The sequence below is a fragment of the Monodon monoceros genome, unplaced genomic scaffold (genome assembly GCF_005190385.1).
Source record: "Monodon monoceros isolate NGI ecotype Baffin Bay Population unplaced genomic scaffold, NGI_Narwhal_1 Super_Scaffold_8, whole genome shotgun sequence".
Lineage (NCBI taxonomy): Eukaryota > Metazoa > Chordata > Mammalia > Artiodactyla > Monodontidae > Monodon > Monodon monoceros.
Genome location: NW_021703785.1, coordinates 61,605,309 through 61,631,204, shown reverse-complemented (window position 1 = coordinate 61,631,204; position 25,896 = coordinate 61,605,309). Strand labels below are relative to the sequence as shown.

Here is a 25,896-nt window from a genome sequence, read left to right as displayed (position 1 = left end):
TTCATGTTCACTTTTCTGAGCCTTCTGCTATTGCCTTCCCAGAAATTATGAGAGCAATCCAATATCTTTTCATTTCTTTTTTGCTTAATTCTCTTTTGCTTGCTACTAAGAAAACTGAATAATATACCTGGCTACCTCCCAAAGGTGTTGTGAAATCTGGCTGAGTTGTTTCAATCTGGCTCGGAAAAGAATCAGATGTGATCTAATTTCATGTAATAGGTGTTTATTAATGTCTTTATGGAGGTAAAGGATGAGCAAGTATTCATCAGGCTGTGTGCTCAAGATGCTTTCAAAATAGTGATAGGCACAAGAACACAACGACAATAGCACAACATACAGTAAAAGTGGTTTCAGGTGAGAAACACAAGCAAAGGCCTATGATGCAGGGGGAAGAGGATGGAGAAAGAGTCAGAGATGTGTAGCGTGTACTAAGTTGAGTAGATGAGCAAAGATTCCACGGGAGAGTGAATATTTGACATCAGCCTTAAAGGTTGAGTTGGAGCTTAAAAGAGGATACAGACACTGGCTTTGCAGTTGGAGCTAGGACTCTCTTTTCCTCTCCAGCTCTACACCCAGATCTCAATCTCCTTGGTTCCGTTTCCTCACCTACGATAGGAGGAAGTTATGGTATTATAAATGGTCTATAAGGTTCTTAAATTTCTGATAGACTCCCGTGGGCAGAGAAGGAGAACATTGCGGGTAGAAGGAGCATGGTGGGCTAAAAAGTGAAGGTTAAAAAGGTGAGATGAGCAAAGATCTAGAAGGAAGACAGCAAGTTCAATCCCCAGACAATGTATAGTTTAGCATAAAATATAAAGATGAAGACAGTGTGTTTTACTTGACAGACAATGGGAAGAGCGATGCATAGAATGGCAGATACAACAGTAAGGAGACTGGGATTTGAAGAAAGTTAAAAGAAAAATAATGTTGAACTGAACTAGGATGATGCCGGACAGGATTGGGAAGAGAGGACAGTTGTGAATGACATTGTGGAGACAGATTCTCTCCAGCTTAATGACTCCAGAGAATGAGGGAAGTCATGGTCAAGATAACTTGCAGGGCGAACGTCACCCGATAGAAGGTTTATAAATCTGTTTGGTAAGGAAGTTGAAATAGTAGATTCAGAAGATTCAAAAGACTCAGAAAGAGCGAGATGTGTGCATAGTTTGAGGGGGTATTGCTACTGAGGGAGATTGTTTTCTACAAAATAGGAAAAATTAAGCAAGATTTTAACCAAAGATGAAACAACTAGGAAGATCGGAAATCCAAGCAAGAGAGGAAAACTGATAGGACAATTAATAGATATAATTAGGATATATTATTTGTTATAATCACAATCAAATGTTTCACTTTCACTAATAAGATACTAAGAAATAAATTCAGAGAATGAGATAAGGAGAACCAAAGAGAAACTATGAGTTTGCCATCTTTACTTCATAAAAATTTGGAATATATCTCTGTCTATCTATCTATACCTATATATTTTTAGATATAGAAAGGTATTTGAAAACAGTGATCATTTTTCTTTATTTCAACTTTGCATATATGCATATACATAAATACATATACATTTTGCTATTTCATCTTTCCAATAGCTTCATGAGGATAGTCAAGGCAGTATTTTCACCTTCCTTCTCTCCTCTCCAATCACATTTTTAGAAACGGAGACAGTGACTTGTCCACAGCTCCAAGCAAGCAAGTGGAAAAGCCAACTTCAAAGCAGCGTTTTCTGACTTCTAGTCCAGTGTTCTTTCTTTTTCCACGTAGTAGACCCCCATCTGAACATAGCTTCGTCTGGAAAATCTGGGTATTTATGACGCTATTTGTATGACCTTATGATAGATCCATCTTGAAAATTTACCTATCCTCATAATGAATTTTAATTTAGTTTTGTATTGCCAGATTTTAATTTTGATTTTCTTGTTGATTAAAAACTACAGCTACTTAATGATGTTGTATGTAGACTGCCCATGTCAATGAATACAAACATTGTCATACAATCGAAAAAGGAACAATCGATTCATTGGCAAAGCGCACAAGCTATGAGTTCTAGGTTTTCTAACCTAGTAGTAGTGACTTATTTTTTATTAACAGAGTCAGTCTTTCTGGCAAGAATGAAAACTATTGCTTCTGAGCGCAGAACATAAGGGAGGAAAATGGCGGGTCATCCATAAATTTGGTCTTATGGCACCAAATACCAAAACCCAAAGGGTAACCAAAGGGGAATTTGTCCACAAAGACTGAGTCCCTTGTTTTATAGTTGAGGAGACTGTGGTTGCAAAACAAAGGGAACTGCTGCAAGTCACACAGTGGGTGTCAGAGCCAAGGCTGGAACCCAGCTCTTGGTCAGTCAGCGCAGGGCTGTTTACGCCTTCAGCACTGCTCTGAAATCAGTTAAGTTTGGATTTATAGGAAGCCATGGTTTTGAAGCTATCAAAGAATAAAACTCTATTGAGAACGATTACAGATTTTTGACATAAAGCTTCAATCACTCATCTGTAAGTATTTTTAAGGCGCCTATGAGGCAATCTCTGTTGGAGTCTTTTGAGCCAGTAGAGGAACATAACAGATGTGAAATAAACCCTGAAGTGGCACTGTAACAATCAAAATGTAACCAGGTGTATCTTTAGCTCCAGTCTTACTTTAGAGTACCAAACCCGTTGTCCAGTTTCTACATGAATATCTTGCCTGCATCTTAAATTCATCACATTACCTCTTTCATTTTAGGGCACAAATTCTCTGGTGCTTAACCTTAGGTTAGAAGTCATTTGAGTTTTAACGATCAATAAATTTAGCTTTAAGTTGGTTTGAGGAGACATTCTGGTGTGTTTTTCATAGAGTAAACAAATTTAAGAATTTATTATAGAGGGTATTTTCCCCAGAATATATACAGCAATTGTCTAAAAGCTTAAAAAGGTAAGAACTGAAGAATTAAGCTCAGATTTTAAAAAATTACAAGTTTGTCAACTTATTTTATCTCTTGTAATATTGTGAATGTTGGCCATAAAATATCCTTGCTAATTTAAGTATAGAAATATTTTAACACTGAGCCATTTATCTTAATGCGAGATCGTTACCACCAATAATATTTGCTTTCAGATGAGAATTTAATATTTCACTATTATATCAACGATCATCAATGCAAAATATATTTAAGCAAATGACAGTATGTGTTACCTTCGATGTAATTTAAAAAACCCAAATAACTAAGACATTTACCAAAAAATAATAATAATTCCTAAGAATCATTCCATCACTTCAGTCAAGGCAGGCTAAATTAAAAAGTCAAAAAAGGTTATAATTTACTGATTTCCTTAGGCTACTTGAAAATAAATGTGGACCTCTATTCTTCTTCCCATGAAACAAAATATTGAACTCTGCCCTTCGGGCATACTGCCATACCTCAGATGCTGATCTTATCATTGCTTGCAAGTCAAACAGAGTTGGACTTTAAAAGGAAGAAAGGAAATGCCTGGAGCCATTGGGAAGCATCAGGGGTCAGGATGCTGGTCTCATTCTGGTCAGAACATACCCGGAGTCACAATGCCTGAATAAGGATGACTTGGCTTCCAGCTGACGTTTTTCAATCAAGACACATAACCAGAATTTGAAATACAATATATGAAGAACCATATTCTGAAATTGATGTCTTATTTCACTTGGCATCTTCCCATTTGTTTTATTTGTGAATAGGACATAATAGATGTTTTCCTTGTCACTACAATTTGATTTCTGTATGTAATAATAAATAAGCACACTAAATTAGAAAATAATAATGTCCAAAGCAGATTGGAAATTGATGAAGAGTTGGTTGGGGATTTTCTCATACATTTAAAAGATTGGTCACATCCCTTCTGTGTTCCTGGATATTCGTTTTGTACTAAATTGTGAAAGGTATGTATCAATTGTAAGCGGGAGTTCAAAGTTCCCTAAAAGTACAATATGTATAGAATAAGCTGAAATATATTCAATTAACTAAATGTTATTTGTTTGGATAAGTGGCTCACTTAAAATTAGTCTCTCTCTCCCTCTCGACTCCCAGGGTCAGACACTGCCCAGCGGGCTTCCTGGAGCCGTCTCTGATTATCACTCAGCACGACTTATGCACAGAGGTGATGCTGTGGCCTTGAAAATAGCTCTCAATGCTTCAGGCAGGGATCAAAACCCTCAACTGGAGGAGCTCAGGAGAAAGACACAAAAGGTTTAAAGGGATAAATGCTTCTCACTGCAATGTACCCGCGTATGCATCTTATATCTTCAATTTGGACCGAAATGTAAAAGGGAATAACACTGTCTTACACTCCTTTTTTTCCCCCCAAATCTAAAATACCTTTAAGCAGGAAAAGGGCAGGATGACCATTATTTCAATTTTATATTCCAATTAATTATCTGATTTGTATTATCGGAGAGAAAAGAACATGACCCAAAATAAAACATTTTGCTCAGGATAACCAAGACTGCTTAAAGAACTAATCTAAAATGGTAGAGTATTCATTGTGAGGGTTTGGGGGTGGGGGGAAGCAGTTAGAAAACCTTTCGGAAAGGGAATCTACACACTTCTGAAACCCGACAAACACAAGGGGGCAGGCAGAGCTCGAGTCTGACTTGGAAACCTGCTGACTGAGGGTAGCTAACCTGTTTTAGTTCGCCTTCCGGATATTTATCAATTCTCCTGGCAGGCCAAGAAATGTGATTCTGACACGCGGGTCTAGTTAGTACTTGGTCTAATTACTGCGAAGAGAACAGGAACGTCTCTAGTGACCACTACCTCAACAGCGGCGGCTTTGGAAGAGCCAGGGGGCTACATACCCTGGAACGTATCCTCTGCTGCGACTCTCTCGATTCCGCTCTGATGGCATTTCTCACACATTCCAAGCGCCCCTTTTTCCTTTTACTCTGAAATTTGGTTGCAAAGGAGGGGCTTGTTAAAATCTCACCAATCCGAGAACTGTAGTCATTGTAATTTACGAGGAGATAGCGAGGGGCGGGGGCGGGGGCGAGGGGAGGCGCAAACTCCTCTAGACGGGCTTTTAATTCCAACTTTCCTTCTTATGCGCAAAGGCCCCAGAGTTTCTCCCTAAACTGCTCTGGGTTTTGATTCACACTCGAGCCACGTTGGGTCTAACTTTCCCCTCGGGTTTGTTCGCAAGTTACAGTGAGAAATAAGCATTCCCTGCGCGGGATCCCATTGAATTGGGGGGATGGGAGCTAAAACGGGGGTATTGCTGGATCGCAGGCAGCTGGAAAAGTGAATCTAGCTCGGCGGCGTGTTCCGGCTCTGGGGCTGGAGAGCCGCAACCCCAGCAGTGCAGTGCGGAGCTAGCGCCCTCACTTCCAGGAGAACGCGTCGCGCGTTCTATCTCCTCCCCTCCGCGCGGTTTCCCGGCCTCCGCCCCTAGGAGCTGATTGGCAGAAGTCGCTACCCAACCCTCGTCTCGGGGCCTCCTCCCGGGACCGACGATTGGCCTCCTGGGAGGACTGGAGTAAGGGGGTGCGAGGGGAGGGATTTCCCTCAAAGCTCAGGGTCCCGGGCCCTGGGAGGGAGGAGTGCAGGGACTCAGTTCTCCGCTCGACTGAGACGCGAGCTGCGGAGCTGGACCGGCCGGGACGGTTTAGCCTCCCCGGCAGCTCCGGGGACCGTGCCGAGCCTCTTTCCCATCCTTCTGGTCCAGCCTCGGCTACAGCAGGAACCCCCGGACGCCGTGCGGAGTTCCTGGCACTTTCCGGAGGGCTCTCTTACCACCTGCCCCGGACTGGGACTGACTGCGCTCTCAGGGCGACCCGTCCGAGCGCTAACATCCGGACCATGCACGCAGCCCGGACCCCCGGGATCACCGCCCGCGCGCGCCACGCAGCTAACCCCACCACCTCTCAGCTGTTGCCTCCGCCGCGGCCCCGGCTGGTGCTGCTGTTTTTGCTTCTCCTGTCACTGGTAAGCCGCGTCCGGGCACAGCCCCCTGACCCCGGCCGGGCGTTGCTGTCCCCGGATCTCGCGGGCGTTGCAGGAGTCCCCTCCGAAGAGGCCATAGTGCCGGCGAACCGCGGGCTCCGGGTGCCCTTCGGCCGTGAGGTCTGGCTGGATCCGCTGCAGGACCTGGTGCTGCAGGTGCAGCCGGGGGATCGCTGCGTAGTGACCGTGCTAGACAACGATGCGCTGGCCCAGCGGCCCGGCCGTCTGAGTCCCAAGCGCTTCCCGTGCGACTTCGGCGCTGGCGAGGTGCGCTACTCGCACTTGGGCGCGCGCAGCCCGTCGCGGGATCGGGTCCGGCTGCAGCTCCGCTACGACGCGCCGGGAGGGGCGGCAGTGCTACCCTTGGTGCTGGAGGTGGAGGTAGTCTTCACCCAACTGGAGGTTGTAACTCGGAACTTGCCCCTGGTCGTGGAGGAGCTGCTGGGCACCAGCAATGCCCTGGACGCTCGGACCTTGGAATTCGCCTACCAGCCCGAGGCTGAAGAGTGTCGCGTGGGCATCCTTTCGGGCTTGGGCGCGCTGCCTCGCTACGGGGAACTCCTTCACTACCCGTCAGTCCCGGGACGTGCCGGCGAGGCGGGCACCCAGGAGCCGCTCCTGATGGACTGCAAAGCTTTCCAGGAGCTAGGCGTGCGCTACCGCCACACGGCCCCCAGTCGTTCTCCAAACAGGGACTGGGTGCCCATGGTGGTGGAGCTGCGTTCACGAGGGTCTCCTGTGGGCAGCCCTGCTTTGAAACGCGAGCACTTCCAAGTATTGGTGCGAATCCGAGGAGGGGCTGAGAACACTGCACCCAAGCCCAGCTTTGTGGCCATGATGATGATGGAGGTGGAGCAGTTTGTACTGACCGCCCTGACGCCGGACTTGTTGGCAGCCGAGGATGCTGAGTCTACCCCCGACTTGTTGATCTTCAATCTCACCTCTCCTTTCCAGCCTGGCCAGGGCTACCTGGTGAGCACTGATGATCGCAGTCTGCCCCTCTCCTCCTTCACTCAGAGGGATTTGCACCTCCTGAAGATTGCCTATCAGCCCCCCTCTGAGGACTCCGACCAGGAGCGTCTCTTTGAACTGGAGCTGGAGGTAGTGGACCCAGAAGGAGCAGCTTCAGAGCCTTTTGCCTTCATGGTGGTGGTGAAGCCCATGAACACACTGGCTCCAGTGGTCACCCGGAACACTGGGCTCATTCTCTATGAGGGCCAGTCTCGGCCCCTCACCGGCCCTGCAGGCAGTGGACCACAGAACCTGGTCATCAGTGATGAGGATGACCTAGAGGCAGTACAGTTGGAGGTGGTGGCTGGCCTCCGGCATGGTCACCTTGCCCTCCTGGGTGCCTCAAGCGGCAACTCTGCCCCTAAGACATTTACGGTAGCTGAGCTGGCAGCCGGCCAAGTGGTCTACCACCACGATGACAAAGATGGCTCCCTAAGTGACAACCTCGTGCTTCGAATGGTGGATGGAGGGCGCAGACACCAGGTGCAGTTCCTGTTCCCTGTCACCTTAGTGCCTGTGGATGACCAGCCGCCAGTCCTCAATGCCAACACGGGGCTGACACTGGCAGAGGGTGAAACCGTGCCCATCCTGCCCCAAGCTCTAAGCGCAGCTGACATGGACTCAGATGACTGTCTGCTGCTTTTTGTGCTAGAGTCGCCCTCCTCAACTACAGGGCATCTGCTTCTCCGTCAAACCCATCCTCCCCAGGAGGAAGAGATGCTGATCAGGGGCCCTTGGAGAAAACAGGGAGTGTTCTATGAGAAAACAGTGACAGAGTGGCGGCAGCGAGACATAACGGAGGGGAGGCTTTTCTACAGGCACACTGGGCCTCACAGTCCTGGGCCAGTAATGGACCAGTTCACATTTCGAGTCCAGGATAACCATGACCCCCCTAACAGGTCTGGGCTACAGAGGTTTGTGATACGCATTCATCCCGTGGATCGCCTCCCTCCAGAGTTGGGCAGCGGCTGTCCCCTTCGGATGGTGGTACAGGAATCCCAGCTCACACCGCTGAGGAAGAAGTGGCTGCACTACACTGACCTGGACACAGACGACCGAGAACTACGCTACACGGTGACACAGCCCCCAATGGACACAGATAAAAACCACTCACCAGCCCCACTGGGAACCTTGGTCCTGACTGACAACCCTTCAGTGGTGGTGGCCCATTTTACACAAGCCCAGGTCAACCACCATAAAATTGCTTACAGACCTCCAGATCAAGAACTGGGAGTGGCTGCCCGAGTGGCCCAGTTCCAATTCCAGGTGGAGGACCGAGCTGGGAATGTGGCTCCAGGGACTTTCACCCTTTACTTGCAGCCAGTGGACAACCAGCCACCTGAGATCCTCAACACTGGCTTCACTATTCAGGAAAAGGGCCACCACATCCTGAGTGAGACTGAGTTGAGTGTGAATGATATAGACACTGATGTGGCCCACATCACTTTCACTCTCACACAGGCACCCAAACATGGCCACATGAGGATGTCTGGACAGATCCTGAGTGTAGATGGGATTTTCCACTTAGAGGACATAAAACAGGGTCGGATTTCCTATGCCCATAATGGGGATGAATCTCTGACTGATAGTTGCTCCTTGGAGGTCAGCGACAGACACCATGTGGTGCCCATCACTCTCAGAGTGAATGTCAGGCCGGTGGATGATGAGGTGCCCATGCTGAGCCTTCCTGCAGGCACTCTGGGGTCCTATCTAGATGTTCTAGAAAATGGGGCTACTGAGATCACTGCCAGTGTTATCAAGGGGACCGATGAAGACACTGATGATTTGATGTTGACTTTCCTCCTGGAAGATCCACCCTTATGTGGAGAAATCCTGGTCAATGGAGTTCCAGCAGAGCAGTTTACCCAAAGGGACATCTTGGAGGGCTCAGTCGTTTACGCCCACACTAGCGGGGAGATAGGTCTATTGCCCAAGGAGGACTCTTTCAACCTGAGTCTGTCAGCTATGTCTCAAGAATGGAGAATAGGTGGTAACACTATCCAAGGAGTTACCGTGTGGGTGACCATCCTCCCTGTTGACAGCCAGGCCCCAGAAATTGCTGTAGGTGAACGGTTTATAGTGATGGAAGGTGATAAAAGTGTTATAACCTCAATGCACATAAGTGCTGAAGATACCGATTCCCTCACTGATGACATCTTGTGCACCATAGGTATTCAGCCTACCTCAGGTTACGTGGAGAACATCTCTCCAGCCCCAGGCTCTGAAAAATCAAGATCAGGAATTGCCATAAGTGCTTTCACTCTGAAAGATCTCAGGCAGGGTCATATAAACTACGTCCAGAGTGTCCATAAAGGAGTAGAACCGGTGGAAGACAGATTTATATTTCGTTGTTCTGATGGCATTAACTTTTCAGAGAGACATTTTTTCCCCATCATAATCATTCCCACCAATGATGAACAGCCAGAAATATTTGTGAGAGAATTTATGGTGATGGAAGGCATGAGTCTGGTGGTCGATACGCCCATCCTCAATGCTGCTGATGCCGATGTGCCCCCAGATGATTTAACTTTCACTGTTACCAAGTTTCCTACCCACGGTCACATCCTGAACCAGCTGATAAATGGCACGGTTTTGGTTGAAAGCTTCACCTTGGACCAGATCATAGAGAGTTCCAGCATTATTTATGAGCACGATGACTCTGAGACTCCGGAAGACAGTTTCATGATTAAACTAACAGATGGTAAGCACTCTGTGGAAAAGATGGTCATCATTATGATTATCCCTGTCGATGATGAGACCCCCAGAATGGCCATCAATAATGGACTGGAAATAGAAATTGGGGAAACCAAAATTATCAACAACAAAATATTAATGGCAACTGATTTAGATTCTGAAGACGAATCCTTGGTTTATATTATTCGTTATGGGCCAGGACATGGCTTATTACAGAGACAAAAACCTATAGGCGTCTTTGAAAATATCACACTGGGCATGAATTTTACCCAGGATGAAGTGGACAGGAACTTAATTCAGTACGTCCATTTTGGGCAAGAGGGCATTCGGGATCTAATTAAATTTGATGTGACTGATGGAATAAATGCCCTTATAGATCGTTACTTTTATGTGTCTATTGGGAGCCTTGACATTGTCTTCCCTGATGTGATAAGTAAGGGAGTGTCTTTGAAAGAAGGTGGTAAGGTCACCCTCACAACAGACCTACTAAGCACTAGTGACTTGAACAGTCCTGATGAAAACTTAGTTTTTACCATCACCAGGGCTCCCGTGAGAGGTCACTTAGAAGGCACAGACCAACCGGGAGTATCCATCACATCCTTCACTCAGCTCCAACTGGCTGGCAACAAAATCTACTACATCCACACAGCTGATGATGAGGTGAAGATGGACAGCTTTGAGTTTCAAGTCACTGACGGACGTAACCCCGTCTTCCGGACATTCCGTATCTCCATCAGTGATGTGGACAACAAAAAGCCAGTGGTCACCATCCATAACCTGGTTGTCAGCGAAGGAGAAAACAAGCTGATTACTCCCTTTGAACTCACTGTGGAAGACAGAGATACTCCAGACAAACTCTTGAAATTCACTATCACCCAGGTGCCTGTTCACGGTCAACTCCTATTCAACAATACCAGACCCGCCATGATTTTTACCAAGCAAGACTTGAATGAAAACTTAATCAGCTACAGACATGATGGCACCGAGTCAAGTGAAGACAGCTTCTCCTTCATGGTGACTGATGGTTCCCATACAGAGTTCTATGTTTTCCCTGATACAGTATTTGAAACAAGAAGACCCCAAGTGATGAAGATCCAGATCTTAGCTGTTGACAATAGTGTCCCCCAAATTGCAGTGAACAAAGGGGCTTCTACACTTCGCCCTCTGGCCACAGGCCACTTGGGGTTCATGATCACAAGAAAAGTATTGAAAGTGGAGGACAGAGACAGCTTACGTTTTTCTCTCAGGTTTATTGTGACGGAGGCCCCTCGACATGGATATCTCCTCAACCTGGGCCAAGGCAACCACAGTGTGACTCAGTTTACACAAGGTATGGTTCACTTTTCTTTCTTTAGAATCAAAGGGCACTCCAGGGCTTCCCTGGTGGCACAGTGGTTGAGAGTCCGCCTGCCGATGCAGGGGACATGGGTTCGTGCCCCGGTCTGGGAAGATCCCACATGCCGCAGAGCGGCTAGGCCCGTGAGCCATGGCCGCTGAGCCTGTGCATCCGGAGCCTGTGCTCCGCAATGGGAGAGGCCACAACAGTGAGAGGCCCGCATAACGCAAAAAAAAAAAAAAAAAAAAGGGCACTCCAAGTCTTATTTCTTGAGATATGGCTGTCACTGAGAACTTTGTAAATAGAGCATCAAATTAGAGTCCAAGGGAAGGGAAGGGAAGAGAAGGGAAATGAAGGGGAGGTGAAAATACAGGGACTCTCTTTCCTGGGAGAACAGCTCCCTTCTTGCCATATGTCCTACTGCAGTGACCTTTATTAGAAGGAGTATCGTATTTTGAGAATACAAGCTAAATTGTCAAAGGAGGAGCTCGACTTTGGTGAATTTAAATTTAAAGCAGGCTTTCCAGTTCTGCTCTGTTAGCCACACCCGTCCTCTGAGCAGCCTGTTTTATATGCTGCACACAGTTCATGAAGCATGTTAGCATCTTAGAGAAAGATGTGCTTTCTAAATTCTATATATCCACATTATCATTATCATCACCCACCATTCAAATAGAACCTTCAAATTTATATTATTTTGATTGCTTTTTTAGAGGATTTGTTCTAAGTCTGGTATAGTTGTTAGAAACTTTGTAACGAAAATAAAAAGATGTATTTATATTTACTTTGTAGATTTTATAATTTTTCTAAGATTTTATGACTTAGGCTAACACCAGTCCAAAGATGTAAGAGGTAAACACCTGTCTAGATTTAGAATGATTATATGTACAAGGCATGCTACAACAATCCACACAAGAAAAGAAAGTATTCTTAATGATGTATAAGAAGACAATAAGTCCACCGCCAAAATATACAACCACGTCATTGTTAAGAACCTGCAGATATGTTAACAAGATTAGTAGTAGAAGGAAGAAATTTTCTCATTTCAAACCTCCTCTCTGCCCTGTTTCAAACACAATAACCAACACCGTTGCCTGAAGCATCTGCATCCTTGAGACTAAAGCATTTTTGTAACCTCAGTTTTCTTTGTGTGTGGACAGAATCTGAGACAGGAAGGGCAGGTGACCTGCACAGAGTTACTCAGTGACTAAAGGGAGAAGCCCATTCAATCTGCTGGCTTGGGAGTTAGAGCTCTGTTTTCTAGAACGTGCGACTTTCATTACAAAGAGCTTTGGGTTGCTTTCATGAAAATCTCACCCTTGTCAGAATGGAAACCAGATGGAGTTAAACCCCAGGGCTTCCCAGGGGGAGTGTTCTTTTCCTGCAGCAGTGTTGTGCTCTTAGATAACAAATGCTTTAATAAACATGGATGTTGCAAAGTGTAGTGTTAAAGTAAACTGCTTCTCTGTTTTAGATGCTGGCAAATAGCCCTACACTCCAACCTCCTGATTCTTGGCTGAAAGCCTGACTATATCCTAGGGCTTGCAGGGACAGGAAAACTTCAGAGTGCCAGTGTCATGCCAGACCAGCAGGAAACTTTTGTGTGAAGGCTTTCTGAGGGTAGAAATGCATGCAATCTTAGACTGGTTTATTTTCATGGAAAGTAAAGCGGATGAAAGGAATATGGAAAGGATATTCTTTACAGGATTGAAAATGTTACTTCAAACGACTCCTCTGATGAGAAAATATAACCTGATTTTAGAGATTTTTTTTTTTAAAAAAAGAAGGAAAATAAGCAAATGATTTAATTTAAATTCTATGGACCAAGTCCAACAGCTCAAAATATTGGAATATTATTTCCTAAATATTGAGCCATAAAATTCTGCTATTTCATTACAGGCTGTTGCTCTATCTGTCACTGACTTGACATCACCATGATTACTTTTTATAGTCATTTGTAAATATAGAGTAGCTATGAGTTTATTATAAAAAGTGAAGATAAATTTTTAAGGTTACATTTTAAAAGAAATCATCACGTTCCAATAAGAACCCAAATGTTGACTAGGAAAATTGTTGGTATTTAATCAGACAGGACTCATTACAACAAGTTGAGGCTGGAGTTTGGTTCATAGGAGTTATTTATGGAGATTAGATAAGTGAGTAAAAATGGAGAAACCTCCATTATAGAGCTACCAAGGCTGCTCTTACAGTAGAGAAACTAAAAGCAGTGACTAAAGTGAGGACTGTACTGTCTTTTTCTTTGTTTTTGTTTTATCTTGAAGGGATGAGATGAACTATATTTTGATGGATTTTCAATGCACTGAATTAAGTCCACTTAGCACATATGGCTTGGGAAGGCTATTGCCAAATAAATTGACTAAATGGTCCCTAGGAGAAAAAAAAAATATTTCTAAAACATTAAATTTCACTATTAGGAAAAGTAAACAAGGTAGAATTAGACAAATTAAGGAAATTATTTAGTTATTTCAAATTTTGCTGTTTCTCAAGGTGCCCTTCCCTGCTCTCTCCACCCCACATCTAAATCACTTGTCTCAAGTACCTGGATTTTTTTCTCTACAATAAATACATAATAATATCTTGTGGGAGATAATTTAGAAATCAAGTTCAGAAATTTCCCAAAGGTAGCCAGGGTGTGACTACCAGGAATGTTAATGAATTTAGAATTAAAAAAAAAATAAAACATGGAATGATTATGTAGATAAACTGAAATAAATTTGATGCATGTTTAACAATGAGAAGAAAATCTAGTTAATTGTTAGATGTTTACTGAAAGAAAATAACATTTTGGCTGAGGTTTTTATCTTCCTAATACTTCTGTGCCTTAAGAAGCAAGTGTTTATATGTATATTTATAGTGTGTTTTGTTATTTTTAGAGGTACCGGTAGAATAACAGTGTTATGATCAAAGTCTTTACTCACTTGAGATTTTTTAAAAGCCCCCCTTTCGAACAATGCATTATTAACAGAATTATGAAAAGGGTTGTAGTTTGTTTCATCTAATCAATAGCCTAGGCCTAACTTGGAGAGAAAATTTGACACCTGAATGTCTTATAATTGAATTCATGTTCTCATTACTTTAAAAAAGAAAAGTTCTTAAAAATCAGTCTTGAAGAGGTATTTTATTTCAATGAAACTATCTCCCAAGTACGATAGTTTCTGCTTAGAAAACATTGATACAGGGATTGGGTATTGTTGTTGTTGTTTTTCCTATAGTGGAGCCTTTAGATTTTCTTATAGAATTAAAGAAGAAATGGGAACATTGGACAAAGGTCTTCCCCACATGACCGGAGGATGTTGTCTTTATGTTAAGGACCTATAGTCAGAGCAGAGTTCACTTCATTCCTAAACCGATAATTTAAAGGTTGTAAAAGTTAAGAGTTGTAAGAGAAAACAGGTAAAGAGCAGTGCAGGGGGCTTCATTACCCCCAGAGAGACATCATCCATTCGAAGGGAGAGATGCAGGTGTGGACCACGAGAACTCCGGGCTCTTTCATTTTAGATGTAACAAATATTTGAGCCTTTACTGAATGTAAGATCCTGAGCAAAGGACTGTGGAAACAAAAAACAGATTGGAAAAAGAAATTTTTAATCTTCTACAAAAGGCAGCCATGCAGAAAGAGGCAGAATTTGGGGAGATTACAGTAGAGTTAGAAAAGAAATGCTAAGGGAGAACAACACATCTTGAACTTGCTTCACCTTTAGGTATCTCTATTAACAAGAAGGTACTATTAACTATTAAATCAGATATTCCCCTCCTCCTCAAATGTCTGATTGTAAGCAAGTCACCTTCCAAAACTGTGTGAGCCAAGGTAGATCATATGTTTCACATCTGTAAAGCGGAGCTATAGAAATTCATGGAGTAATTTGTTGATTCTAATACTTTGCATCACTTGATACTATTCTTTCATAAAATCATTTTCTTTTTTTTTTTTTTTACATCTTTATTGGAGTATAATTGCTTCACAATGGTGTGTTAGTTTCTGCTGTATAACAAAGTGAATCAGGTATACATATACATAGATCCCCATATCTCCTCCCTCTTGCATCTCCCTCCCACCCCTTAGGTGGTCACAAAGCACCGAGCTGATCTCCCTGTGCTATGCGGCTGCTTCCCACTAGCTATCTACCTTACGTTTGGTAGTGTATATATGTCCATGCCTCTCTCTTGCTTTGTCACAGCTTACCCTTCCCCCTCCGCATATCCTCAAGTCCATTCTCTAGTAGGTCTGTGTCTTTATTCCTGTCTTACCCCTAGCTTCTTCGTGACATTTTTTTTTTCTTAAATTCCATATATATGTGTTAGCATACGGTATTTGTCTTTCTCTTTCTGACTTACTTCACTCTGTATGACAGACTCTAGGTCTATCCACCTCATTACAAATAGCTCAATTTCGTTTCTTTTTATGGCTGAGTAATATTCCATTATATATATGTGCCACATCTTTATCCATTCATCCGATGATGGACACTTAAGTTGTTTCCATCTCCGGGCTATTGTAAATAGAGCTGCAATGAATATTTTGGTACATGACTCTTTTTGAATTATGGTTTTCTCAAGGTATGTGCCCAGTAGTGGGATTGCTGGGTCATATGGTAATTCTATTTGCAGTGGCTGTATCAATTGACATTCCCACCAGCACTGCAAGAGCGTTCGCTTTTTTCCACACCCTCTCCAGCATTTATTGTTTCTAGATTTTTTGATGATGGCCATTCTGACTGGTGTGAGATGATATCTCATTGTAGTTTTGATTTGCATTTCTCTAATGATTAACGATGTTGAGCATTCTTTCATATGTTTGTTGGCAGTCTGTATATCTTCTTTGGAGAAATATCTATTTAGGTCTTCTGCCCATTTTTGGATTGGGTTGTTTGGTTTTTTGTTATTGAGCTGCATGAGCTGCTTATAAATTTTGGAGATTAATCCTTTGTCGGTTGCTTCATTTGCAAATATTTTCTCCCATTCTGAGGGTTGTCTTTTGGTCTTGTTTATGGTTTCCTTTGCCGTGCAAAAGCTTTGAAGTTTCATTAGGTCCCATTTGTTTATAAAATGTTTTTATTTCCATTTCTCTAGGAGGTGGGTCAAAAAGGATCTTGCTGTGATTTATGTCATAGAGTGTTCTGCCTATGTTTTCCTCTAAGAGTTTGATAGTTTCTGGCCTTAAATTTAGGTCTTTAATCCATTTTGAGCTTATTTTTGTCTATGGTGTTAGGGAGTGATCTAATCTCATACTTTTACATGTACCTGTCCAGTTTTCCCAGCACCACTTATTGAAGAGGCTGTCCTTTCTCCACTGTACATTCCTGCCTCCTTTATCAAAGATAAGGTGAACATATGTGCGTGGGTTTATCTCTGGGCTTTCTATCCTGTTCCATTGATCTATATTTCTGTTTTTGTGCCAGTACCATACTGTCTTGATTACTGTAGCTTTGTAGTATAGTCTGAAGTCAGGGAGCCTGATTCCTCCAGCTCCGTTTTTCGTTCTCAAGATTGCTTTGGCTATTCGGGTTCCTTGTGTTTCCATACAAATTGTGAAAGTTTTTTTTCTAATTCTGTGAAAAATGCCAGTGGTAGTTTGATAAGGATTGCATTGAATGTGTAGATTGCTTTGGGTAGTAGAGTCATTTTCACAATGTTGATTCTTCCAATCCAGGAACACGGTATATCTCTCCATCTATTTGTATCATCTTTAATTTCTTTCATCAGTGTCTTATAATTTTCTGCATACAGGTCTTTTGTCTCCTTAGGTAGGTTTATTCCTAGATATTTTATTCTTTTTGTTGCAATGGTAAATGGGAGTGTTCTCTTGATTTCACTTTCAGATTTTTCATCATTAGTGTAGAGGAATGCCAGAGATTTCTGTGCATTAATTTTGTATCCTGCTACTTTACTAAATTCATTGATTAGCTCTCGTAGTTTTCTGGTAGCATCTTTAGGATTCTCTATGTATAGTATCATGTCATCTGCAAACAGTGACAGCTTTACTTTTTCTTTTCCGATTTGGATTCCTTTTATTTCCTTTTCTTCTCTGATTGCTGTGACTAAAACTTCCAAAACTATGTTGAATAAGAGTGGTGAGAGTGGGCAACCTTGTCTTTTTCCTGATCTTAGTGGAAATGCTTTCAGTTTTTCACCATTGAGGACAATGTTGGCTGTGGGTTTGTCATATATGGCCTTTATTATGTTGAGGAAAGTTCCCTCCATGCCTGCTTTCTGCAGGGTTTTTTATCATAAATCGGTGTTGAATTTTGTCGAAAGCTTTCTCTGCATCTATTGAGATGATCATATGGTTTTTCTCCTTCAATTTCTTAATATGGTGTATCATGTTGATTGATTTGCGTATATTGAAGAATCCTTGCATTCCTGGAATAAACCCCACTTGATCATGGTGTATGATCCCTTTAATGTGCTGTTGGATTCTGTTTGCTAGTATTTTGTTGAGGATTTTTGCATCTATGTACATCAGTGATATTGGCCTGTAGTTTTCTTCCTTTGTGACATCCTTGTCTGGTTTTGGTATCAGGGTGATGGTGGCCTCCTAGAATGAGTTTGGGAGTGTTCCTCCCTCTGCTATATTTTGGAAGAGTTTGAGAAGGATAGGTGTTAGCTCTTCTCTAAATGTTTGATAGATCTACCTGTGAAGCCATCCGGTCCTGGGCTTTTGTTTGTTGGAAGATTTTTAATCACAGTTTCAATTTCAGTGCTTGTGATTGGTCTGTTCATATTTTCTATTTCTTCCTGATTCAGTCTTGGCAGGTTGTGCATTTCTAAGAATTTGTCCATTTCTTCCAGGTTGTCCATTTTATTGGCATAGAGGTGCTTGTAGTAATCTCTCATGATCTTTTGTATTTCTGCAGTGTCAGTTGTTACTTCTCCTTTTTTATTTCTAATTCTATTGATTTGAGTCTTTTCCCTTTTTTTCTCGATGAGTCTGGCTAATGGTTTATCTATTTTGTTTATCTTCTCAAAGAACCAGCTTTTAGTTTTATTGATCTTTGCTATCGTTTCCTTCATTTCTTTTTCATTTATTTCTGATCTGATTTTTATGATTTCTTTCCTTCTGCTAACTTTGGGGTTTTTTTGTTCTTCTTTCTCTAATTGCTTTAGGTGCAAGGTTACGTTGTTTATTCGAGATGTTTCCTCTTTCTTAAGGTAGGATTGTATTGCTATAAACTTCCCTCTTAGAACTGCTTTTGCTACATCCCATAGATTTTGGGTCGTCGTGTCTCCATTGTCATTTGTTTCTAGGTATTTTTTAATTTCCTCTTTGATTTCTTCAGTGATCAGTTCGTTATTAAGTAGTGTATTGTTTAGCCTCCATGTGTTTGTATTTTTTACAGATCTCTTCCTGTAATTGATATCTAGTCTCATAGTGTTGTGGTCAGAAAAGATACTTGATACAATTTCAATTTTCTTAAATTTACCAAGCTTGATTTGTGACCCAAGATATGATCTATCTTGGAGAATGTTCCATGAGCACTTGAGAAAAATGTTTATTCTGTTGTTTTTGGATGGAATGTCCTATAAATATCAATTAAGTCCATCTTGTTTAATGTATCATTTTAAGCTTGTGTCTCCTTATTTATTTTCATTTTGGATGATCTGTCCATTGGTGAAAGTGGGGTGTTAAAGTCCCCTACTATGAATGTGTTCCTGTCGATTTCCCCTTTTATGGCTGTTAGTATTTGCCTTATGTATTGAGGTGCTCCTATGTTGGGTGCATAAATATTTACAATTGTTATATCTTCTTCTTGGATCGATCCCTTGATCATTATGTAGTGTCCTTCTCTGTCTCTTGTAATAGTCTTTATTTTAAAGTCTATTTTGTCTGATGTGAGAATTGCTACTCCAGCTTTCTTTTGATTTCCATTTGCATTAAATATCTTTTTCCATCCCTTCACTTTCAGTCTGTATGTGTCTCTAGGTCTGAAGTGGGTCTCTTGTAGACAGCAAATATATGCGTCTTGTTTTTGTATCCATTCCGCCAATCTGTGTCTTTTGGTGGGAGCATTTAGTCCATTTACATTTAAGGTAATTATTGATATGTATGTTCCTATTCCCATTTTCTTAATTGTTTTGGGTTCGTTATTGTAGGTCTTTTCCTTCTCTTGTGCTTCTTGCCTAGAGAAGTTCCTTTAGCAGTTGTTGTAAAGCTGGTTTGGTGGTGCTGAACTCTCTCAGCTTTTGCTTGTTTGTAAAGGTTTTAATGTCTCCATCAAATCTGAATGAGATCCTTGCTGGGTAGAGTAATCTTGGTTGCAGGTTTTTCTCCTTCATCACTTTAAATATGTCCTGCCAGTCCCTTCTGGCTTGCAGAGTTTCTGCTGAACGATCAGCTGTTAACCTTATGGGGATTCCCTTGTGTGTTATTTGTTGTTTTTCCCTTGCTGCTTTTAATATATTTTCTTTGTATTTAATTTTTGATAGTTTGATTAATATGTGCCTTGGCGTATTTCTCCTTGGATTTATCCTGTATGGGACTCTCTGTGCTTCCTGGACTTGATTAACTATTTCCTTTCCCATATTAGGGAAGTTTTCAACTATAATCTCTTCAAATATTTTCTCAGTCCCTTTCTTTTTCTCTTCTTCTTCTGGAACCCCTATAATTCTAATGTTGTCCCAGAGGTCTCTGAGACTGTCCTCAGTTATTTTCCTTATTTTTTCTTTATTCTGCTCTGCAGTAGTTATTTCCACTATTTTATCTTCCAGGTCACTTATCCATTCTTCTGCCTCAGTTATTCTGCTATTGATCCCATCCAGAGTATTTTTAATTTCATTTATTGTGTTGTTCATCATTGTTTGTTTCATCTTTAGTTCGTCTAGATCCTTGTTAAATGTTTCTTGCATTTTGTCTATTCTATTTCCAAGATTTTGGATCATCTTTACTATCATTATTCTGAATTCTTTTTCAGGTAGACTGCCTATTTCCTCTTCATTTGTTAGGTCTGGTGGGTTTTTATCTTGCTCCTTCATCTGCTGTGTGTTTTTCTGTCTTCTCATTTTGCTTATCTTACTGTGTTTGGGGTCTCCTTTCTGCAGGCTGCAGGTTTGTAGTTCCCGTTGTTTTTGGTGTCTGTCCCCAGTGGCTAAGGTTGGTTCAGTGGGTTGTGTAGGCTTCCTGGTGAAGGGGACTAGTGCCTGTATTCTGGTGGATGAGGCTGGATCTTGTCTTTCTGGTGGGCAGGTCAACGTCTGGTGGTGTGTTTTGGGGTGTCTGTGGACTTATTATGATTTTAGGCAGCCTCTCTGCTAATGGGTGGGGTTGTGTTCCTGTCTTGCTAGTTGTTTGGCATAGGGTGTCCAGCACTGTAGCTTGCTGGTCGTTGAGATGGAGATCTCTGGGAGATTTTCGCCGTTTGATATTATGTGGAGCTGGGAGGTCTCTTGTGGACCAGTGTCCTGAAGTTGGCTCTCCCACCTCAGAGGCACAACACTGACTCCTGGCTGCAGCACCAAGAGCCTTTCATCCACACAGCTCAGAATAAAAGGGAGAAAAAGTAGAAAGAAAGAATTAGTAGAAGAAGAAAGAAAGAAAGAAAGGAGGGAGGGAGGGAGGGAGGGAGGAAGGAGGGAAGGAAGGAAAAAAAGAAAGGAGATAAAGTAAAATAAAATAAAGATAAAATATAATAAAGTTATTAACATAAAAAATAATTATTAAGAGATAAAGAATTTAAAAAACAAACAAAAAACGGACGGATAGAACTCTAGGACAAGTGGTGGAAGCAAAGCTATACAGACAAAATCTCACACAGAAGCATAAACATACACACTCACAAAAAGAGGAAAAGGGGAAAGAAGCATAAATCTTGCTCTCAAAATCCACCTCCTCAATTTGGGATGATTCGTTGTTTATTCAGGTATTCCACAGATGCAGGGTACATCGAGTTGATTGTGGAGCTTTAATCCGCTGCTTCTGAGGCTGCTGGGAGGGATTTCCCTTTCTCTTCTTTGTTCTCACAGCTCCCAGGGGCTCAGCTTTGGATTTGGCCCCGCCTCTGCGTGTAGGTTGCCGGAGGGCGTCTGTTCTTCGCTCAGACAGGACGGGGGTTAAAGGAGCAGCTGATTCGGGTCTCTGGCTCACTCAGGCTGGAGGGTAGGGAGGGGCACTGCGTGCAGGGCGGGCCTGCGGCGGCAGAGGCCGGCCTGAGGCACGCCGTGCGTTCTCCCGGGGAAGTTGTTCCTGGATCCCGGGACCCTGGCAGTGGCGGGCTGCACAGGCTCCCCGGAAGGGGTGTGTGGATAGTGACGGGCGCTCGCACACAGGTTTCTTGGCGGCAGCAGCAGCATCAGCCTTAGCGTCTCCTGCCCGTCTCTGGGGTCCGCGCTTTTAGCCGCGGCTCGCGCCCGTCTCTGGAGCTCCTTTAAGCAGCGCTCTTAATCCCCTCTCCTCGCGCACCAGGAAACAAAGAGGGAAGAAAAAGTCTCTTGCCTCTTCGGCAGCTCCAGACCTTTTCCTGGACTCCCTCCCGGCTAGCCGTGGCGCACTAACCCCCTTCAGGCTCTGTTCACGCCGCCAACCCCAGTCCTCTCCCTGCGCTCCAACCGAAGCTGAGCCTCAGCTCCCAGGCCCGCCCGCCCCGGCGGGGGAGCAGAGAAGCCTCTCGGGCTGGTGAGTGCCGGTCGGCCCTGATCCTCTGTGCGGGAATCTCTCCACTTTGCCCTCCGCATCCCTGTGGCTGTGCTCTCCTCCGCGGCTCCGAAGCTTACCCCCTCTGCCACCCGCAGTCTCCGCCAGCGAAGGGGCTTCCTAGTGTCTGGACGCTTTTCCTCCTTCACGGCTCCCTCTCACTGGTGCAGGTCCCATCCCTATTCTTTTGTCTCTGTTTTTTCTTTTTTCTTTTGCCTTACCGAGGTACATGGGGAGTTTCTTGCCTTTTGGGAGGTCTGAGGTCTTCTGCGAGCCTTCAGTAGGTGTTCTGTAGGAGCTGTTCCACGTGTAGATGTATTTGTGGTGTATCTGTGGGGAGGAAGGTGATCTCCGCGTCTTACTCTTCCGCCATCTTCCCGGAAGCCCTCCGTAAAATCATTTTCTTATATGTAATGCCTTTAAACTCCATAGCATGAACTTATGAGTGATCTTAGGAGATGAATAAACCATAGAACACACACGAGACAAATATCACATACTATTGTTGAAGCAGTTTTTAGCTATGATCTTGGTTTTATGTAACCTTGGAAATAACTACTTGCTGATTGGCCCAGATCCAATAGAGGTCTACTGTATCACTGAACAAAATGATGTTTGTTTTATTATGTTGTCTGTGTGGCATCATTAAGGAGAAAAACTGATAAAATGGATGAATAAATTTTCAAATTGTATTTTAGTCAACACTGAAAACAAACTATAGTGAATTTGATAGCTAGAATAGAAAGCATTAGAAAAAGCATTTCTGAGGCAGAATAACTTTTCACTCTGAATAAAGGTTTCAGCTTTCACTCGATGTTTCCTAAGTTCTCTTTGGCATTGGGTCATGATAGTAATTTCAATCCGTGGGATTTTTTTAAAAAAGATTTTCTTCATTTTTCCTTTCAAAAATTTGGAGAGCTTAAAAACAGCCTGCTATACCACGAGAGGTAAGAAAAGTTAGCCTGAGGTAGAGCCGAGGAACCTCTTTCCTCTTAGGGCCAGTCCTACAGGGAGGCAAAGGGTGTGATTTCAGTAGTGCCAGGAAATCTGCCATGCCTCAAAATATCTCCCTTTCCACCTGTCATGGAGTCTGACATTCCGTATTTAGATAGTCACTCCTTTGGTGCATGAACATGCGAATACCATTGGGAAGGGCAACACCTTGCTATTATTATAACCTAGCTCTTGCATTCTATCTGTGTAAGGGATCAGATTTCCAAGGGACAGCTGAAATCAAGGGGCTTAGAGATATGAGAAATAGGATAGCACTCTTCCCCTTAGGAGAAGAAGGAGATCTAAACATGGCTCAGAAAAGTAATAGCCAATAGGATTTATCATAAATGATGAGTCACCAGTGTTGCCCTAGTAATTAATCATTTCTTATTTGGTTATTTTCTAGCTGACATTGATGATATGAAAATATGCTACGTCTTGAGAGAAGGGGCTAATGCCACAAGCGACATATTCCATTTTACAGTTGAAGATGGTGGTAAGTATTCACTCTCCTGTTACTCTAAACAAGGAGAGTGACTTTTATTCGTTGCTCTTTGACTACTTTATTACAGGGAATCGGTATCCAGTATCAGTTTACGCTCACCTGAGTTTGTACTGAGTGAAGTTGGTATTTGCTCATGAAAATCTTACATTCTCAGTCTGACACAATACTACTCTGCAGTGATTGTAAATACATGTTCTAGTTATATCATTCTTGTCTTATGATTTGTAAAGCACTAAAGAGAAAGATCTATGTAAATAGGATCCCCATGTCCAGTTGTTCAGATTATACTCTGCATAAAGCTGTCTGCTTGAGGCCACCAGAGGATGTTGGGACCAGCCCAGCCCCACTTGCAAACCATGTGTTCTACCTAGGTGTGTCTGCCCAAAGGGGGTGCCTTTTTCTAATTTTCTTGGGTGCTGTGTGGACTAATGCTGGTGGATCATACATCACCTTCACCAAGAAATCAGTGCTAAATAAATGTGTATCGAGCTCAGTATGTCTAATGATTTTCTTAGTTTTCTTAGTTTGGGGCATTTTGTGACTTGGTCTAGCTCAGCTTTTCCTTGATGAAGTCTGGATACTGCAGAGAATAGACTATGACCTGGGATCTAAGTCACCTCGGTAATTTATTGTCATCGCTCCCCCAGAGCCCTGACTGCCTCTCACACTCTTCAGCTCCCTTCCCCCACCTGCAGCCTAGGAGGAGAGCTGGCCACTTCTAGATTGATCATAAGGATGTTTGTGTTCTCACTTGCTGTGGGGAGAAGGAAAAGAACCTCAGGAAGAATGTGTGAACAGGACACAGGAGATGAGGCGTCCTGTGTGCGGGAGAAGAGAGAGGGAGAAGTGATCCAGTCACCTGTTTCCTTACGATGCTTTATAAAAACGCACAGTCTTCTGTCATCTATCTCAGAAAGATTCCATGCTTACCCTTCCTATTTTTTTGAAGCATTAAATAGCACTTATTTAAAATGTCGTTGGATGTAACAGGATCACAGCTCTGAAAAATGACATCTGCTGGGTGTGTGACAGAGAGGAAAAAGAAAAAAGTGTGTTAACTTGGGTTCAACTAAATTTAATAAGTTTAATGCCTTTACTTTTTTAGCAACCAAATCATACTTTAGTATTCTACATATTGATAAATGAATCTTAGTATGAAACCAAGTTCTGAGAAGGAAATCAACTTATCAGAAAATAATCTGCTTGTTGAATCTTGCTCCCAAATGGGAAATACTACTGCGAGTAAACTTTAGAGTGAGACTCTGAAATAATTCAAATGTCTTATATATATACATATATATTTTATATATATGTGTGTATATATATATACATATATATATATATATATAAATGTAAGGACTAAATCTTTGTTTCCAAACACCATGTATATCTTTCCGAGTGACTGAATAAACCTCAATAGCAAAAGTATGATTTTCTTTAAAATTCCCCAAAAATGTTTGAAATCCAATGACTACAATTCCAAGACATTACAGCCTATACTTTTTTATACATTTTGCTTTTTCTTTCTTTTTATAGATATATATGCTGTATTATTATGCACTTTTCTTTCCTTAGCTGAATGGAATGGTAGCAATTACTTTAAAATTTTGGTCTGTATTCAAACTTTGGAAAACACTATACTGTATCATATTTCAAAATATTAAGTGAGGAGTGACTAGTTGAAGAGACTGGGTTTATTTTTGGATTTGCTGAAAAAGTGGCTGAGCCTCTAAAAGATTGTGTTTATGGAAATAGGAACTAAATCATTTTGGGAGCTTTTTCAGAGCTAGAGTTTCATGTGAGAGGGAAAAATTCCAGAGATATTGTCCTTTACTCTTCTCCTCCCACTGACTTAGCATTACTTACGGGGCTCAGGCAGATTCTGGCAACTCTCTGTGGAACAGAATTTATGTTAATTTCCCTGATGCAAGAAAACTTCCCTTTGACAGAATACGGAGACCTGCAAGATTAAAAAATAAAAAGTCATATATGTATTTCAAAATAGTTTCAATCTGATACTTATTTTTTTAGGATTTTTGCATTGTCTCTTGTAACATATTCTAATATATCAATGAGAAGTGCAATACTATTTAAACTTACAGAGTATCTTGAATGAAATTCTCCTCCCTGGGAAGTGTGAGGTATTTTGCTAAACAGAAGTAAAAAAAAATGTTTGCAATATTTGTGATAAAAGAAGAAATAAAGATATTCTTCCTCTCTACAAAAATATTATACTAAGAATTATTAATTTTTTCTGACCTAGCTATTAGATCTTCTAGTAGTACAGTCAGCAATTTCATCAAAATATACTCTAGAAAAGACCTATTTTATAGACTGTAATATTAACATTTATTTTCAAAATCTTCAAATGTAGCAATGTAAATTTCATGAACTAGATGACATGTTTATGAAGATGCATTTGTGATGTCGTTTGACACTTCTCCAAGATATGTATGCCTCAGGAATTATGTCAGGTAATACAAGGATTGAATCTTATGAACAAGGATTCTCCTTGTTTCTCAGTTGGAAGGATCTAGGTCTCCGAGTAGCCAGGTAACTTCCCCAAAAACATCCATCCATCCATCCAGGAAGTAACAGAGCTCCCTCAAGGTTACTGACTCTTCTCATCCATTTGATGACAGACTTTTTGGACCAGAGGGTTGGTTTAGTTACTGAATTCAGCTGTAGTCATTTATTATCATTTACTTTATACAATTATAGTGAGCATATCCATACACCATTCCCATGAAATATATGAAATG

At 42.2% G+C, this 25,896-nt stretch overlaps 1 protein-coding gene across 2 annotated transcripts in view; it reads left to right on the top strand.

Moving 5' to 3' along the window:
- The first annotated feature begins 5,586 nt into the window (after positions 1 to 5,586).
- The window catches only part of FREM2 (FRAS1 related extracellular matrix 2), a 160,941-nt gene continuing 140,631 nt past the window's right edge, over positions 5,587 to 25,896 (top strand). For both annotated transcript variants that reach the window (XR_003791775.1, XM_029210560.1), the window contains exons 1-2: positions 5,587 to 10,985; positions 23,036 to 23,125. Coding sequence is in view for 1 of the 2 variants with exons in the window: in XM_029210560.1 (XP_029066393.1) it covers positions 5,807 to 10,985; positions 23,036 to 23,125 (5,269 nt within the window). In the remaining variant the exon portion in view is untranslated. The remainder of the gene's footprint in view (positions 10,986 to 23,035; positions 23,126 to 25,896) is intronic.